The sequence below is a fragment of the Poecilia mexicana genome, unplaced genomic scaffold (assembly GCF_051168715.1).
Source record: "Poecilia mexicana isolate PSO_F unplaced genomic scaffold, ASM5116871v1 scaffold_11, whole genome shotgun sequence".
Lineage (NCBI taxonomy): Eukaryota > Metazoa > Chordata > Actinopteri > Cyprinodontiformes > Poeciliidae > Poecilia > Poecilia mexicana.
In genome coordinates, this window is record NW_028263380.1 from 9,591,719 (window position 1) to 9,608,007 (window position 16,289).

The following is a 16,289-nucleotide window of genomic DNA, read 5'->3' on the forward strand; positions in this document are numbered from 1 at the left end:
GTAAAGTTACAAACTTTACCGTTTGTAACGGTAAAGTGAAAGAATATGTGAAAATCGGTGGATCTGTATACATCTGCAGGACACTGCACCGAATTCAAAATGGCCGAAGAGCAGAGTCAGGTGAGGAGAAGAAAGCCGCGCAGCTCTTGAAGTCGTGAGAAGAAGACCGCGTCAAAGCCAACCCAAACAGAGTGAGGCGCCCTGGAAACGTATGCCCCCAAAATTTAGGTCAACAAACACGTTTGGTCTTCTGTTAGTCCTTAAGCAGCTGAAGGTGCCAGCACTCAGTCCGAACTGGCCCAGATCCACATGCCCAAAGCACTGACAAATTTTGACAACAATTTATGGGCCAGAGCTGGCTCAGAGAAGATGATCCGGTGCCAGAACACAGCTGAGCATACAGATACTTTGCCTGAACCGGCCCAAGAAACTGTGCCACACCTGGGAGGGATGGAGCACTATAAGAGCCAGATATTTGTCCTTCAAAGTTGATTAACAGAAAAAGACTTGGAAAAACCATTGTTTGCTTTTCTCTATAATCACAGGTTACGCTTTATATTTCATTTAAAAGGTGTCCTGGAGTCTTTTATTCAATAGTAGCTTGACTAGATGAAGGGCAGTAAGGGAAGGAGGCCGGGAATCGAACCAGGGACGATTCTGCTCAACCTCTGAGCCATGAGGCGCCCTAGGTTGTGCTTAACAAATAAAGACAATTTGACCAAAAAGAATCATAAAAGTTGCTCATAGGTGTTACAATAGTCCGGATGACGAGAATCCGTTTGAGAAAAGGAGACGACCGTTACTCTCTGTGATCTGGTAACTACATCCTTAACACGCATTACACAGACTCCTCTAATCCAACGTCTGCAGGTGAATTATGTGCCGCTCAGTCACCCGTGAGGGAGGCCGCTCAAATCGGCATGAATCACAGCGCCGGGAATCAATGCAACCGTTTCCCGTAGACAAACTGCCCTGGCTGAACCCAATCAATTCCACCGCGGGATTCATTGTTCCAATTAGTAACCCTTGTTCTGCGCTGTAAAGGCAAGAAGGTTCGACCGGGATCAGCTCCCAACGAACATCAACAAGGCGAGCTCTGCGTCCAAATCACTTGGTTAGCATGTCAGAGGGGGCTGAGGCAGCCTCCAGGGGTTTCATCCTCAATTCAGCTGGTTCAGTCATCACACTGGATAAGTAACGGTGAACATTTACAGATGAAACACATATGCAGTAGGTAGACGAAGAAGGTGTGATCTGCTTTAGGGAGTATGAACTTGCCAGAAGTATTTGCTCATCTGTATTCACAGAGCAATATCTTATTTCTAATCCATAGGGTTTGATTTGATGTTGACCCAACATTTGCGGCTGTAACAACTTCAGCCAGAACAACATTTCTAACATCAGACAATGATGTTGGACACACAATGTCTGTGGTTGTCTATTGGGTTGAGGCTCAGGAACCTTCCTGATCCGTGTATTTATTGACCTTGGAACTCAAAGAGCCATCACCAAATAGTTCCCACAAAGTTGAGAGCATCACACTTTTCCAAAATGTTTTCATATGGTGAGTATTGGATTATCAGTTTAATTAAATTAATACTACCATAATAAAAAAATGTTCATTTTGAAAGCTTTAAACTTCAGGTGTATCAATATTAATGGAATTGTGCTAAAACGGGCTCAAAAGGCATCTGGCTCACTTGAATGGCATGTACTGTATTTTTGCGTTTTAAATTTTGAAGTGTGGCAAAGAGAAATGAGGCCTTTCAGTCTTTTCTATTTAAAGAAGAAAAGTAGCGCCAGGTACATTTTTTTCTTTTTACAAAATAACCATTTCCCAATGTAGGACTCTGTCCCGATGAAACAAACCTGCACTCAAAATAAACAAAACAGTTATTGTGAGATGATGCCACTGCAATATAAGATGACAGATTTTTTTAATGCTTTTATACATCGTTCCCAGGTGTGCAAATAAACGTGAAGGCTGCTGCAGAGGGGCAACAAAAGAAGGAAAAATAAACTACATCTGGCTGCGTGTGTGTCCGTGTGCGTGTGTACGCAAACATCCATGACCTCATTCATTGCATGCAATATACAGCTGATCTGCTTTTCACTCGCGCGCACACACATCACCCGTCATCGCGAGCAGACTGGCAATTTGATGGAGCCGCGTTGCAAATTAAATGAGTTCCAGTGAAATGAGAGTGCCTTTTTCATGAGATAGCCCCTTTTTAATCTGTTGAATTATTTATGTATTATCTGCTGGCAGAAGGAGACGGGCGGACGAGGAGGGGTGGACTACTGCTGACAGTCTGAGAGGTAGGAGAGAAAACGGCACTCCGATTTGCTTGCGCTTCGTGTTCTACGACTATTTGCAGGGATGCTTCTAATTGCATTAGTCTTATCTACCTTTTGACCTGGCAAAACACTTCACTCGGCTCCCTTTCACCTCTCTGCTGACAACACGAGGAGGTCCTCGTCAGCTGAAAATATGCACCAGTCAGCAGCGCAGTGGCCTCTGTAGTAAAACTGCTTATTGCTGTGGTCTGTATTACTCCGCTTGCGGTCCCGCTGGTGCTCGGCGTCTAATAAACACTGACTGCATTCACGCGTCGCTTATCTGTGTTCCCCCGTTCTGTGGCGTGCAGAAGAGAAAGCTGTGGGCTAATAGCTTTGCACTCACTGATTTTCATTTATTGTTTTAATGTTGGACAAAAATTACAATCTGAAAGCGACTGCTCATATTAAACCAGTTGGTCACCAGAGACACGAAAGCAGAGAAAGTGAGAAACACTCCAGCTTTTATTATGGCACCCTCTTACGACTAACAGCAGTAAGTGCAGCTTATTGTGACCTATATAGAAGTGCAATTGGTCGTCAATGATTTGTTGTAGTTGCTACTCTTCATCATTTACAGATAAATACTCGCCATAACAAACAGAATAACAAAAACAATTTTAAAGAATAAAATCAGCCAAATTTAAAAATCTAAAGTCAGCATTTTATGGTGCAAAAGATGTCATTCACAGCGAGTCCCAAGTAGAAATCTGTGCATATTGTTTGCTGTGCACCTAAATATTAGTGAAAAATTCTTCGTTGGCTGGACTGAATCAATACACGACCCAAAGGGAAAGCACTAGCTTCTCCCACAGTGTCAGACCACTAGCATGTTCGCAGGTGGTGGTTTTAGTGGAATCTGTCCCAAAGTGAACCTTTTGGCTTTAAACTGATTCAGTTCTTCCTGGGTGAGTTTGCTCTCGGGTGAGAACAGAACGTCTGCGACATCTCCCACCGGTCCGGCTCCAGGTGAAGCTGCCGCCGCCCCAAAGGCGCTCCCAAACCCTCCTCCGGCGGTTGCTGTCGTGGAGGAGAAGCTGAACCCCGAGGCCGATCCGAAGCCTGAAGAGGCCGTTGGCAGCGGCGGCGGCTTGTCTGCGCTCGGGGCGGCGAATGAGAAGGACGAAGCGGAAGGCGCGGCGGAAGAGCCGAACCCAGACGGAGATTGTGTTGGAGCTGTTATAAGGCTACCAAACCCAGTTGAAGGTGAAGATGTAGAAGAAGAGCCGAATCCAGAACTCAGGGCTGAGAAACCGAAGGTGGAGGACTGGGCTGGTGCACCGAAGCCTGCGTGGTCGGAATGATCAGAATTAGCAAAGGAGTGATGGAGAATGAAAAGTTGAAGACATCTGGTTTAAGATGGACAAATAGGAACTTCTACTGTTCAACAAACAAGCTAATGGTGAACATTTTGTAGCTCTTCTTTTATAGCAAAGCTTATTCATATCACAGAATGGCCTAGTCGAGTTGAGAATCTGTCTGGAGTATTGCTATCCATTTCATCGGGCTAAGCTTCAGTTATTTTGCAAAGAAAAATGAGCAAAAAATGTCAACATTTCAAAAACTGCATATCCTTTTCTTTCCACTTACATATAGATATGCTCTAATTGCTGTTGGTACATTAAATCTCAATATAAACGCCATTAATCAGCTTGCAGTGTTTCCTATTGTAACAGTCAATCCTTCCATTGTCTACTCTTGCAATGCAGTAATACTTATTGACCTTTGTTGCCAAAGCCAGATGTGGAGGATCCAAATCCTGTCGTCGTTGTCGAACCAAAGCCACTCGAAGACGACTGCGGAGCTGTTCCTTTTAACTCGGCGAGCTGTGTGCACAGAAAACATGCAGTCATCTAAACCTGCTCACTGAACTTTCAAAAAGTTCCTCAAGTGGACGGAGGAAAACTTTCTGACATTGACCGTATTTGCGTGTCTGTGTGTGTATATCTGTGTCTTACCAGTGCCATACGTGTGGACGGATTCATAATCTTCAGCTCCTGGACTCTGCTTTTCCACTGACTGAGCAGCTGGTTTACGCCATTTAGCTAAAAAAAAACAACACAGAACTGGGAGTCATTATGACTGCCGCATGACACAAAATAAAAACGAACGCAGACGAATATTAGGAACGAGGCGAGCGCCTACGTAGCCCTGCAGATCCCCTGATGCTCTGCTGGAGTAGTACTCCAGCCTGAGCTCTTCTGGAGACAGATCAGTGAAACCTGCGGGCAAAATAATCCAGTTTCATTTTCAAGTTTTAAAACTGCCAATTCACAAACAAACAGAATAAAACAGACACAAACCTGATATGGGCGTCTTAAAGGTAGAGTAGCACGAGAAGCCCCACTGTCCTGAACTCTCCCAGGCATCCACGTCCGCCTGAATGACTTCACTGATAAAGTGTCGGATATAAACATTAATGAATCCCTTACAATAAGCCTAAAAGGTTTATTCAAAAACAAGCAGGCTCACAGTTTCTTGTCGTCATCTTCGTCCCCAGCAGTTCCAAAACCTGCCGCTGCTCCTCTTCCTCCCTTGTCAAAGGCATTGGAAGCATCGAGAGCAGAAAATCGATTCGAAGATGAGAAGCTGAAATCAGAGCTCTTCAGGTTTTCTCTTCTCCCGCCGCCTTCACCACCCCCACCTCCGCCACCTCCTCCTCCTCCACCACCACGTCCTGAACCCCAGTCACTGCTTCCCTGTGAGGAGAAGGATGACGGCTGAATATATCCTCCTCTTTGCTGGGAGGGATTCACCCAAACTCTGTTCCCATAACCTGGAAGCAAAACAAAGAAAACGGAGGAAAGGTTAAACGTCATCGAAGGACAACCAATTAACCCAACATGTCGAGGGAACCGTGACCTGTAGAAAACCCAAACATGCACAGGGAGAACATGAAAACTATTCAAATGTAAATCTAAATTACATTATTATTGTTAAGCAGAGCTTTGTAATAACAAAACCTAACACAGGACTTTTTGTATTCCAAAAGCTAGTCTACATTTTCTTAATTTATAAGCCCTGTTCTTTTAAAGCTTTGTGTGTGTGTGTGTGTGTGTGTGTGTGTGTGTGTGTGTATATATATATATATATATATATATATATATATATATATATATATATATATATATATATATATATATATATATATATATATATATATATATATAGCTTCTTTGTGTGCTTTGGAGTTTCTGTGCCGATTAATTTTTTTGCGAAGCAATAAAAGCTGGGTAGCTCTTATATTGTTACAGAATGGAGCTGTATTTCTCTCAGCCCACTGGCTGCAATGTCGACACCTTGAGATGCCATGAGACCTAAATTCTGAACATCATGGCATGTATGGAGTGCGCCAGTTTTCCATGTCTGGCATATAACCATTCATTTTAGCTTTTAAACTGGTTATATTGATCCTGTGTCCAGACAGAGGGATAATCAGTAGCCTAGCATCATGACATGTTTGTTCTGAAGATCCTGCAGCTTCCATTTCATCTTCCTGACATGGCGCCTCCTCACCCTGACTCTCATACTGATAGGAGGAACCACAGACCTCTGTTAAGTTAAAAGCACATCTTCTGAAGTTGGGATATTTTTCCTCCAACAGGCTCCAGACGAATCACCTCAAACCAGATGTTGGACTGGATTTTATTTAACTGTCATTTGTGAATGTTAGCTCCGCATTTTCAACAGTTTAGCTATAAAGGTTGAAAAAGGTTATCATTTTGGAGAAAATCTCAACATTAATATTTCCACTAAATAAGAGGCAAAAAAAATTGTTTGACAAAGGAAAAGTCTCTCAGACTCTGAGCCTGACAGCATCAAACTATTTTTTATATTAGACAATTAATTTAATTTCACATAATTATCGTGGTAGAAGCCATTTGTTTGTTAAATACTTAATGAAACATATTTACCGTGTTTGATTGTTGTAAATGACGTATACTCACAAAGAACGAGCTAATTAGTCCACGTTTGTCGTTTATTGAATGTTCAGAAACTACAGCGGCTGTGACGCGCCACAGCAAAGGTAAACAAAGGTAAAACAACCTGAACATGTGATCAACTCTATTCGCACCTTTTTACTCTCCGTCTCTCTGTCATGTAAGCACACCCGTTGCCATGGCAACCCCCTGCGCTTCACAAGCCGACCAGAGATTACGTTAAAAACATAACATTCAGTCCGTTACGATATTAGGTTTTCAGGTTTGATATTTATTTTGCGATTATTAATAAGCCTCCCTGAACACAGCGGTGATTGATTAGTTAATTTTAAACTCCTGCTCTGCTACTTATTTAGGTAATGGATCCAAAACGCACAGAATTGCGCAACAACACCTTGTTGAAACAATAATTACTGAGATTATTATTGTTGTTGGGTCATTAATTTGAACCCGTTTTGTTGATTTTTGTTGTTGTTGTTCTTTAATAAAGTTACGAACGTTTTAAGCGAACCAGAGGAGGACGTGCTGGTCTCAGCGTCCTGGCGGCGTTCAGTTTGTCACCTAATTCCGAGATCGACGTATTGCACCCTGCTCTAGCAAAGCACTAAGAGTTCAGAAACAATATGAAATGGGGAAAAAAGCTATTTCTTAACTGATTAAGTCGTGTTTTAGATTGTTCTTGAAAAACTAATCAGTCACGGCTGATTAGTGGGTGCACTCACGGCTGCACAGTGAACCCATTGATTTTTTACAGTCGCTCTCCTCTCTTGCAGGTACTGCGTACCCCCGCTAAATCTTTTAGGGGTACGCAGTACCCTACCGTATCCCCCTACTTTCACCCCTGTTTATCACACATCCAAATGATTTCAAATAGCAGGGAGATATTTATTAAAGAAACCCCCTTCTGATTGCAAGCAAGACAACATAGACTGAAAAACTAAAAAACGCGGCTTCTAATGAACAAGAGGCCACCTTATGCTATGATAATTCCACGCGAAATTTCTCTAGAGGCGTTTTATAGGACAGCAAATGGAGATAATTTGGCAGGTGAAGAATCCTGTTACCTCCTCCACCTCTGGGCTGCTGCGGACCACCGGAGCGGCTGTAGCTGTCATTATAACCTCCCCCTCCTCTGCTTCCGCCTCTCGGGTGCTCATTCCAACATTTGTCTCCGTACCGACAGCGGCCCTGGAGGAAAAAGTTACACACGACCATTTTAACGCGCTGTGACGGGGCGGCAAAGCAGTTTCGGTCTATTTACGAAAAACAGGTCGCGCGAGATCTACGTCATCATTTCGCGTCGGAAAGCGCTCACTCACAGCGACCTCGTGTGGCAGCTTTATCTTAAGACATCTGCTCAGGTTGTTACTGAGTGAAAAGGGCAAGAAAAGTTGGAGAGCTGTTTCGTTCAAAATGAAACAAATAAATATCGCTATTAATGAATAGGCTATGAATATTTCATCTAATAAATAAAGGTCACCATAAAATTAAAATATTTATTTTTAATGGGGAGCTTATGTTGTCAGTCACAGTTTCATTTATTGATTTGACATATATATATATGGCTTTTCATCATTGCTTTTCATCAGAATAAATGTCTTTAGAAAAGTAGCACATATATCAATGTCTGACTCAGTCTCTTATGTGTCTGCTGTTAGCCCTCCTTTTTTCAACATTTAAGGGGCTAAACTAAACCTTTGCAGACTGTCCAACATTTTAAGGGAAAAAAAAGACAAATTTGAATGTAGCAATATATATTATATAATGCGTATTAACAGATCCTGGCTAAAGTTTAAATTGGAATTGCTGTACAAAAAATTTACCTTTGGATTATTAATGATTTGTCAACACAGATGATGTACCTGAACAAGCTTTATTCAATACAGGTTACACAATGAACAGCGTATAGTATTAATAATATGATTATTGCGTGCTTTGGTCAACAAAGAAGTAAAGAGCTACCACTTCCTTCCAACAAAGTTCCTTCTCACTACACCACACAATCCTTTTCAATACATCACCCTTGGTCTATTACTGTGACAGCTTCAACACATGATCACGGCACGATTTGGTGCATCACAACAGCTGCAAGAATTTTTAGACTCTTGGAATAAAAACAAATTCACTAAACACTTTCAACGCACAAATTTTGTAAGGTAAGGTAATTTTATCTATATAGCACATTTTCAGCAACAAGGCAATTCAAAGTGCTTTACATGAGTTGAAAGGAAATACAAACAAAACAACAAACCACAAAACACAAAAATTAAAAATAAATAACCAGCATCCAAAAAAGAAAACAAGTCTTTCACATTTTAAAAAATAATATATGTTTTGTACTAGAAACATTGAAAACAGGGTTACATTTGCAATAAAAGGAAACTTTTAGAAAGTCTTCAGGCGATGTAGTTATATTTCATTAAACATTAAAGCATGACCTTGCTTCAAGCTTATGGCAAAGGAAATAACAAAAATAGACTGTGTAGCTTTTTATGGTCTAATACCAGTAATCCAGGGAATGTGTAAAAAAATATGCCTGTGCTGATTAATATAAAAATATATTTTTCTTTTTAAAAAGAGAAGAGCTTACAAATGACAGCATCTTTTGTTCCTGACAAGACCAAACGAACTGCTTAAAGCTTCTTCATCTTGTGTTTTGTCAGAAAGCAATCAGTTCTCAAATTCTGTTCAAACTATGACAAATCCCACATTAACTTTTAGTCAAGCTTTCCAGGATTTACCAATAACTGGGGATAATAGTTATGGCGAGCTAAAACTGGACACAGAAACAACTGGATTGACGGTAAATTGTGACTGATGCTCAGAGCTCAGAACCTCCATCCAGATTCATCAACTTTTCACTTCTTGTACAAAAATATAAACAGTTTATTTAAATAATAATATGTGGGATTAATAACACAGATTGTAAAACTGAGTAAAAGAGCGAAGATAATATGACTAAGTCAAACACTGGAATATGACAAGCTTACGCAAGATAAATGTGCTCAATAAAGAAAGTAACAACAAAGACTCAGATGCCGTAAACTAATGCACGTCGGTGCAGAGCAAGGCCAGGCCGTGTACGCTGAGGCCGAGGAGCAGAGCCGGAGCCCCGTCCGCGTTTTCCATCTCCACCCGGAGCCGATCGGCGTCCCTCCTCAGCATCACTCTGATGGAACCCAGCAGCTGCTCTGCCCGCTGGAAGACCTGGTTGTCCTGCAGCGGTGCAGGAAGGGACAGGACGGACACATTCCCACCGCTCTCCTTCAACCCGCGCATCTGTTGAGACGCGAGCAGAAAACAGACGGGATCGTTTTGATATAGTGTTGTAAGATGTGAATCCTGGAAGTTGGAACCTGAGTTGAACAGGAGGACTACAGGAAGCCGCACGTGTTTCAGTGAGCTGTAAATTCTGCAATGGGGAGATCTTATTACCTTTAGACAAAAGGACAACACCCACTTCCCTCTGATCTAACGGACTGATGGACGTGTTGATATTTTTATTGCAGCAGAATTATTTCACATTAAAAATATCTTAATTCAGTGAATAAGACAGAAAAAAAAATATGTTTTTACCAAAGCACACAGAGTTTGTAGCATAGCAGTGAGCAGAACATCACTGTAGTTAACAGAGATAAAGGCTTGAAATCAGTATCTATGTATTTAACTCGTGTAATGTGTTTAAAGTGAATTGAGTCACTGAAATAAATGAACTTTTCAATAACAAAGAATGGGTCTGTAGAAATCCTTTACAGTACTTACGTTCCCTAAGGAATACATTCAGTTTGACGGCCATTTGTCTTATTGCAATCGTTCTGAGACTTTTTCCTAACAAGTACCACCTGAGGAAATACTCGACTTCCCAAGTGCCGTCACCCTGACCGGCAAATTGAAAAAAGCGTTGCAACTGGACTTAAACGTCCTACGTTTTGCTCTGCCATGACATAAACACCACGACAGCAAAACTCTCCATTTCAGCAGGATTGTTTGACCGGCTGAGAGATTTGGCTGTGTTTCATTTTTCATTAGAAAGGTCGGAAAATAAACACAAAGTTTCCTAGATGTGGAAATCTGAATGGGAAAGTTGGTTCTTTCTCAGCGGCCTCGATATCCAACATGGCTGCCTTGCATAACCGATAGTCATAATAAAAACAGACGTATGACTCTCTGAACGAGTTGTATCTCATTAAGTCTTCCAGGTAAACAGTGCTGCTCTTTGTATTTAAACGAACCGAAACGCATATGCATGTTTCAGCAAGTATATGCATTTAAGGCAAGTGAAATTGACCAACCAGCACGTCAAACGCTGACAGAAAATCAGGTCGACTGTTGCTCAAAATGTTCAGCGTCTCATCAGGCAGCTCTGAAAGCAAAGACATGCAACAAGATTAAAAATCGAGACATTAATCGAGGCTGCATTGATTTATCGCCTAGTTCAAAATACTGTCAAGGTTTCTCTTACCTTCCATGGCGCTGACCAGCAGGTAAGCTGAGGGTAGGTGTGAAGAGAAGCCGGTCGGGACGCATTCAGGGACACGTGAACTCGTAGGACTTGTCTCCTTCTCACCAATAATGGGAGTCTCCGCTTTTTCACAATCGCACAATTTCTCCAGCTAATGAAAAGGAAGGTTTAGAGCTCATTAACAGATGAGATTTTTTGATTTTTTCCCCCTCAAATGTACTTAATTTACAAAAGAAAAAAAAAGTTTGGAAATATGTTGGCAAGTCACTTGTGTTGTGCAATTCCTCTCGATTAGGCAATAATCAGAAGTCATCGGTCAGATGCTAGCTTTACCAGCATCCACGTCAAGTTAGCGTGACCCTCACCTCACTCTGTAGGTAGGACAGAGCAAATCTGTCCCGAAGAGCCTCTTGGAGCTTCTCCATCAACTCACACCGAGTCGACCTGGGGAGGTCTGCCAGAGGAGAAAGGTCCATATCCGACCATCCTGCAAGATACCCGACAACTTTATATCGTCATCACTACAACTTATTTAAAAACACAACTTTTTTTTTTAGGTTTAAAGCTGATGTAGCAGATTCTGCAGTAATGTCTAGTAGGAAGTAGATGTGTTGGCTTGTTTGTCACTCTAAAGCTTTGCTTAAGAAAAGGGAACCTTCATCTTGTTTCACTTCCTCGTGTCAACTGCATTACTGTTTTACATGGAAGATAAATTGTGAATTACCACTGTGTGAAACGGTGAGAGGAGCATCTTCCCGAGCCCCGTGCCCGTTGGAACTGCCGTCCACCGTGTCCAAGGAACCATTGAACGGGATGGAGTCGCTCTCGAAGCCTCCCATGGCGCTGGGTCGCAGGCATATGCCTGGAAATAATCCCAACAGCAGCAAAGATATAAACACACCAAGCACTCCTGGTGAAACATTTAGAAATGTTGGTGAGTACAATGATGTCCGGGAACTCACTTTCCTATTCACGCTTCTGTTTTAAGCTTATCAGTATGATAAAATAGTTACTGGATAATTAGTTCTTAAAGATCCGTGTTGAGGATTTTTTTAATTATTTTTTTTTAAATTACTAATCCGTGGAGAAAAGGCTTGTTTTAATTAGCCTGTCTTCAAAGACGGGAGAACGTGCCATCCAAGAAAAGAAAGACGTGCGGTGGTCGTAATAGGTCAGTAAAACAATTACAGAGAAATCAGCCATTCATCAAACATTTTTATTTTAATTAAAAGACTGAATGACGAATTCAAGTTTATGACTTTGAGGAGGATCTTGAGGAAAAAACCCCCCAGAAAGACAACGATGCTCGAAGCCAACATTTGTGTCCCTGTTGGAAACCTGTAGTGACTAAAGTTTCTGTTTTATCTTTTGTTTACTTCTTTGACTCAAAAATCCAAAGGTTTCTGAAACTTTTTAGCATTTCAAATGCTTCTTCACAAATTCCCCCCCAACTGTTGTTGAAGAAATTAACAATAAGTGTAAAAATTACTCATACCCTGGATGCAGTTGCACTTCTGCAAAGATAAGAGATTTGTGCTCCAGTCATACTTACAAAAGTCTTTGTTCTGAGGCTATCACCCATAAAAGATAACTTTGAAAACTCTCGGGGTATTTGTCATCGAAGAAAATGCTAAGACGGCAGAAAGACAAGGAAAACCTGCGAAACATCTAATATGAAAACTGAAAGCAAAGCAGCAAGAACAGAAGGGATGAAGGATTGATCTCCTTCCCGGTTTGAGCTCTTTTTCTGGACACATTCTCACCGTAGTGTCCGTTCTTTTTGATCTCCAGCTCCATAATGCTGTATGCGATCACGGTGCCGGAGGGGATCTCCAAGGAAACGTCGCTGTCCACCTCAATATTGTTCGCGTCCTTTCCAACCACCTAAAAAAAAACACATTTAACACACATGTAGTCACATTCCTAAAATAATGGCCTTTTTTTATAGCAAAAACTGACTTAGTCCGCTATTTTATGGAGGTAACGGTATACAAAGCGTCACATAATTGTGAAAAGCTGCAGGGCCGACCTTCACGGAGCCCCCCAGAAGGCCCATCAGCCCCAGCACACCCTGAAAGGCGCACTGCTGCTTCTTCGTCATGGTGACGGAGCACCAGTCGGTGGTGAGGATGCGCTCCTTCACCACCGTCAGAACCTCGGCGCGCTTCTCCAGCTGCTGCACCAGGACGTGCTGCATGTCCACTAACCTGAGGCAGACAAAATCTGTCACAACAAAAAAAAAGCCCTTTTCTCAGTTTCACATCCTGACACCTCCCTTCCTTCCTTGGATAGGAAGACTGGCCGAAACCTGCTGTGAGAGTCCTTCAACAGCTTCTTCACATCCAGCTTCTCTTTCTTCAGCTTCCCGAAACACGACTCCAGCTTGGACGAGCCCAGTCCCTCCAGGCCGACGTTGACAGGACCGGCCTCGGTGTCCAGCTTCCCGGAGTGATCGTCCCGGTACGTCCCCTTGTAGGCCAGGAATTCTGTCTCAGAAACTTCTGCAAAAGAAAAAAAAAAGTGATACTTCATGCACTAAAGTCTCTACTTAAAAATAAAACAATTGGGACATTTAAAAAGCGTGCTTCTTAGCCTATTGAGGAGATAAGTCTTTAGTTTTTGTAAGTTTGCCTTGGTTTCTACCCATCCCTTTGAACGAGAAGCCAAGAGGCAGTGCCTTCGGAATCGATGGGAAGACAGATGGCGATAAATACACGGCAATCCTGAAAGGAAAACTGATAGAGGCTGCAAAAGACTACAATCTTGGGTAGTGAGGTTAACCTTTGACCCTTTGAACTCAGCGGTTTTAACTTGACAAATATAAAAATTTCAAAGGCTTGTAAATCTTCTTGCAAAGCAGTGACTGCAGCATCCATCAGAAAAGCGGTAAAAGCCTTATCTGCCCTAACGTGGAACAAGCGTTTTCCTCTTTTTTTTGTGTGTGTGTGTGTGTGTGTGTGTGTGTGACTTTAAAATCCTTTGTAAAAACACGCACACCTACCGGGCCGGAGCACCTCGTCGCCCTGCAACAGATCGCCCAGGGTGAAATCAGTTGGCTGGTACTTGGGCCTCTGCCACGCCCACAGGCGGTTGCGCTTGACGACAATTGCCATGGGGAGCAGTTTGTGGGAGTCGTTAACTCGGGACATGTGGATGAGGCTTCCCTCCGGATCAACCTGACGGACGAAGTTGGCAGTGGCCTTGGAAAACATGGCCTCAGCGAGAGAGGATTCTAGAAAAGCTGAAAGAGATTTTATTTATTTATTTGGGCTTCCTTTTTGAAATAAAGAGCACATTGTTTTTATTAACTTAATTCTGCCTGTTAGTGTTGGGTAACCACCTCACATCTTTTTTTTTTTTTTTTTTTGAAGTGTATTTCAGAAAAGTGTTGGTGTTTACAACCGAGCCCTTTAGGAAGGAAGTCCCCTGAGTACTACTGCACAAATGCAGGACTGATCTCACACTCGCTACTTCTGTGGGGCTCTGACATCGTGGCTTTAGTTTCGAAAGCGCTCAGGAGCAAACAGAAGAAAGTGATTAGCATCATTTAGGACTGTGTTTGGACAGAAGAAATGCTTGAACTAAACAACAGATGCGACGTCTGGCTGGAAGTCATCAGGCGCGGGGCCCCATTTAAAACTTCAAGTGGAAGAACCAACTCCTCTGGGTTTCACATGAGTTGAGTCATCCAGGGCTGAATTTTTAAAGAGTTTTAGTCGTAGTGTCACTGCCAAACCTTTCCCTCTCCTCCAACTCCAGAATCCACAGGCTCAGATGTACCCTTTGTGAATATTTCATGTTGCCTTTGTTTACTGTGATCTGAACCGAGGAGAACAAGTAGGAAACAGCTTTTATTTTTTTCTTTTATCCAACACGTGGTTAAAGAATGTTGATGATGGAAATTCAAAGAAGATTTGAAGAAATCTGTTCATTTTACCAAAAGTCTTTCTTCTGAAAAGAAGTCATGTTAATGTTTTTTTTTTTTTTGGGTGTGGGGGTGCGGCCATGCCAGAGTTCTATCTTGTGTTTGTGAAGGGAGATAAAGATCAGGGTGATGGCAAAGAGGTCTTCCGCCTGGCACCCTCAAAATGCTTACATGAAAGGCCAGTGGGTTCATGAACACACCGGTGATTTTAATCAATAATAAAGTGGGTTAAACTGCGGTGATGCCAACAAAGCCTGCCACTAATAACTTTTGAATGGGAGAAAAAAAAACTATTGCTCCTCTCTTGTAATTTACAGTAAGTATAAACCCCCAAACACCCCCCTATTTTCCCCTTCTACCAGCCAGACCCCGCAGCTGCAAGCTGCGCCTGGAGCCTCATGACTCATATTATAAAATTAAATCAAGGAATCTGGAGTATTTGGAGTGCCTGGAAACGGTTGGACAGGAAAAAAACCCCCAAAAAACAAGTCTTCCCAAAAACGTATTAATAGTTCAGACCTAAACAGAGTTGCTTACCTTAAACGCAGAGTGTTAGAGCGCGTTTCCCGGATGTCACTCTACGAAGAAAGCCGCGGACTCGACTATAAATATCCAGAAGAAAACGGACCGACAGAGACTCTTGTCCGAACTGATCTGAGCTGGAAAAGATCTGGGGTTAAACGACGAGGGAAGGATGGCGTGCAACGACGAGCGGCCGCCCCACTCCACTCCACTCCACCCGGTGGAGTCATATGTACCCAATGGGATGTTTCTGTGTGGTCCATCGGGGCATGAGCAGACTTGCCTTTCCGATTTTTTTACTTTTACTATTTTTTTTAACTTCTGATCTGTCAAAATCAGAGGAGAGAATATTTAATGACTCTTGCACTGACCGTGCCTGTCTGCGGTCATGCTTTACATCCTGATAGTGAGAAGTAGGTAGAGAGAGAGAGAGATTTCAATGCACCACATTCTGTCATTTACAGAGAACCACCTGTGCAGAATGGTTGGCTCCCCCCGACCCCCATCCCGACCCTCTGCTCTTAAAGCTGGTGTCGTCTCATTGGCATGTGACATTTTATGCTCCATACCATCTGTTATGTGGCCTCATTTTGTATTTGCGGTTTAACACTTCTGTGTAAGCTTTGAAGTTTTGAAACGACTTTGGACCTAAAACTGGCTTTGCATCACTGCAGCTCCTCCAGAGTTGCTGTCGGGCTCCTTGAAATGGATGGTCACGTCTTGGATGGTTTGACGTTGCGTCAGTCTCTACTTTCTGTTGTTAGCTGTTCAAAACGTGACATGTCATCTGATAACATAACTCTCTCCAACTTTATGCATATCTGAGCTGTTTGTTCACAGATAAAGAAATTAAATTACACACAAGTTGACTGAGTTTACGACTTAGGCGACTACAACTGATTTCAGATGGCCACCAAAACCGAGTGAATGCTGCGTCTGAGCTCAAGTTTTACAAAATATTCTTTAGGGGTGTGCAGATTTATGCAACTATTCAATTAACATGATTTACCCCGCAGGAGAATTAAATGTTGTAATTCATATATCGTCCAAGTACCTTCAAAGAGTTATTGTGGAGGGTCGTGCTGTCTGCAGAAAGGATTTC

General features: G+C 42.4%; 2 protein-coding genes across 2 annotated transcripts; both read right to left on the reverse strand.

Moving 5' to 3' along the window:
• Positions 1-2,672: 2,672 nt before the first annotated feature.
• On the reverse strand, positions 2,673-7,575 carry LOC106915390 (nucleoporin NUP42-like). The gene is made up of 7 exons (XM_014982965.2): positions 7,343-7,575; positions 4,810-5,113; positions 4,641-4,729; positions 4,483-4,559; positions 4,296-4,382; positions 4,061-4,163; positions 2,673-3,624 (listed from the first exon to the last, which is right to left on the reverse strand). Exons 1-7 carry the CDS (start codon positions 7,491-7,493, stop codon positions 3,155-3,157), a joined length of 1,281 nt encoding a protein of 426 aa, XP_014838451.2. The 5' UTR covers positions 7,494-7,575; the 3' UTR covers positions 2,673-3,154.
• Positions 7,576-8,137: 562 nt separating this feature from the next.
• Positions 8,138-15,845, reverse strand: LOC106915392 (gasdermin-E-like). Its single transcript, XM_014982968.2, has 10 exons — positions 15,203-15,845; positions 13,742-13,981; positions 13,049-13,241; positions 12,770-12,947; positions 12,504-12,624; positions 11,465-11,602; positions 11,106-11,227; positions 10,741-10,891; positions 10,571-10,641; positions 8,138-9,557 (listed from the first exon to the last, which is right to left on the reverse strand). Exons 2-10 carry the CDS (start codon positions 13,950-13,952, stop codon positions 9,324-9,326), a joined length of 1,419 nt encoding a protein of 472 aa, XP_014838454.1. The 5' UTR covers positions 13,953-13,981; positions 15,203-15,845; the 3' UTR covers positions 8,138-9,323.
• Positions 15,846-16,289: the final 444 nt, after the last annotated feature.

What these genes read in the sequence shown, in the direction of transcription:
- LOC106915390 (XM_014982965.2), bottom strand. Translation starts at nt 7,493, where the DNA reads ATGGTCGTGTGTAACTTTTTCCTCCAGGGCCGCTGTCGGTACGGAGAC. An exon ending in CTTTAAGACGCCCATATCAG is followed by an intron (nt 4,560 to 4,640) that starts GTTTGTGTCTGT and finishes TTTTGCCCGCAG; the next exon opens with GTTTCACTGATCTGTCTCCA. An exon ending in CAGGGGATCTGCAGGGCTAC is followed by an intron (nt 4,383 to 4,482) that starts GTAGGCGCTCGC and finishes GTTTTTTTTTAG; the next exon opens with CTAAATGGCGTAAACCAGCT.
- LOC106915392 (XM_014982968.2), bottom strand. Translation starts at nt 13,952, where the DNA reads ATGTTTTCCAAGGCCACTGCCAACTTCGTCCGTCAGGTTGATCCGGAG. An exon ending in TTCTGGGGGGCTCCGTGAAG is followed by an intron (nt 12,625 to 12,769) that starts GTCGGCCCTGCA and finishes GTTTTTTTTTAG; the next exon opens with GTGGTTGGAAAGGACGCGAA. An exon ending in TGTCAGCGTTTGACGTGCTG is followed by an intron (nt 9,558 to 10,570) that starts GTTGGTCAATTT and finishes GCGTCTCAACAG; the next exon opens with ATGCGCGGGTTGAAGGAGAG.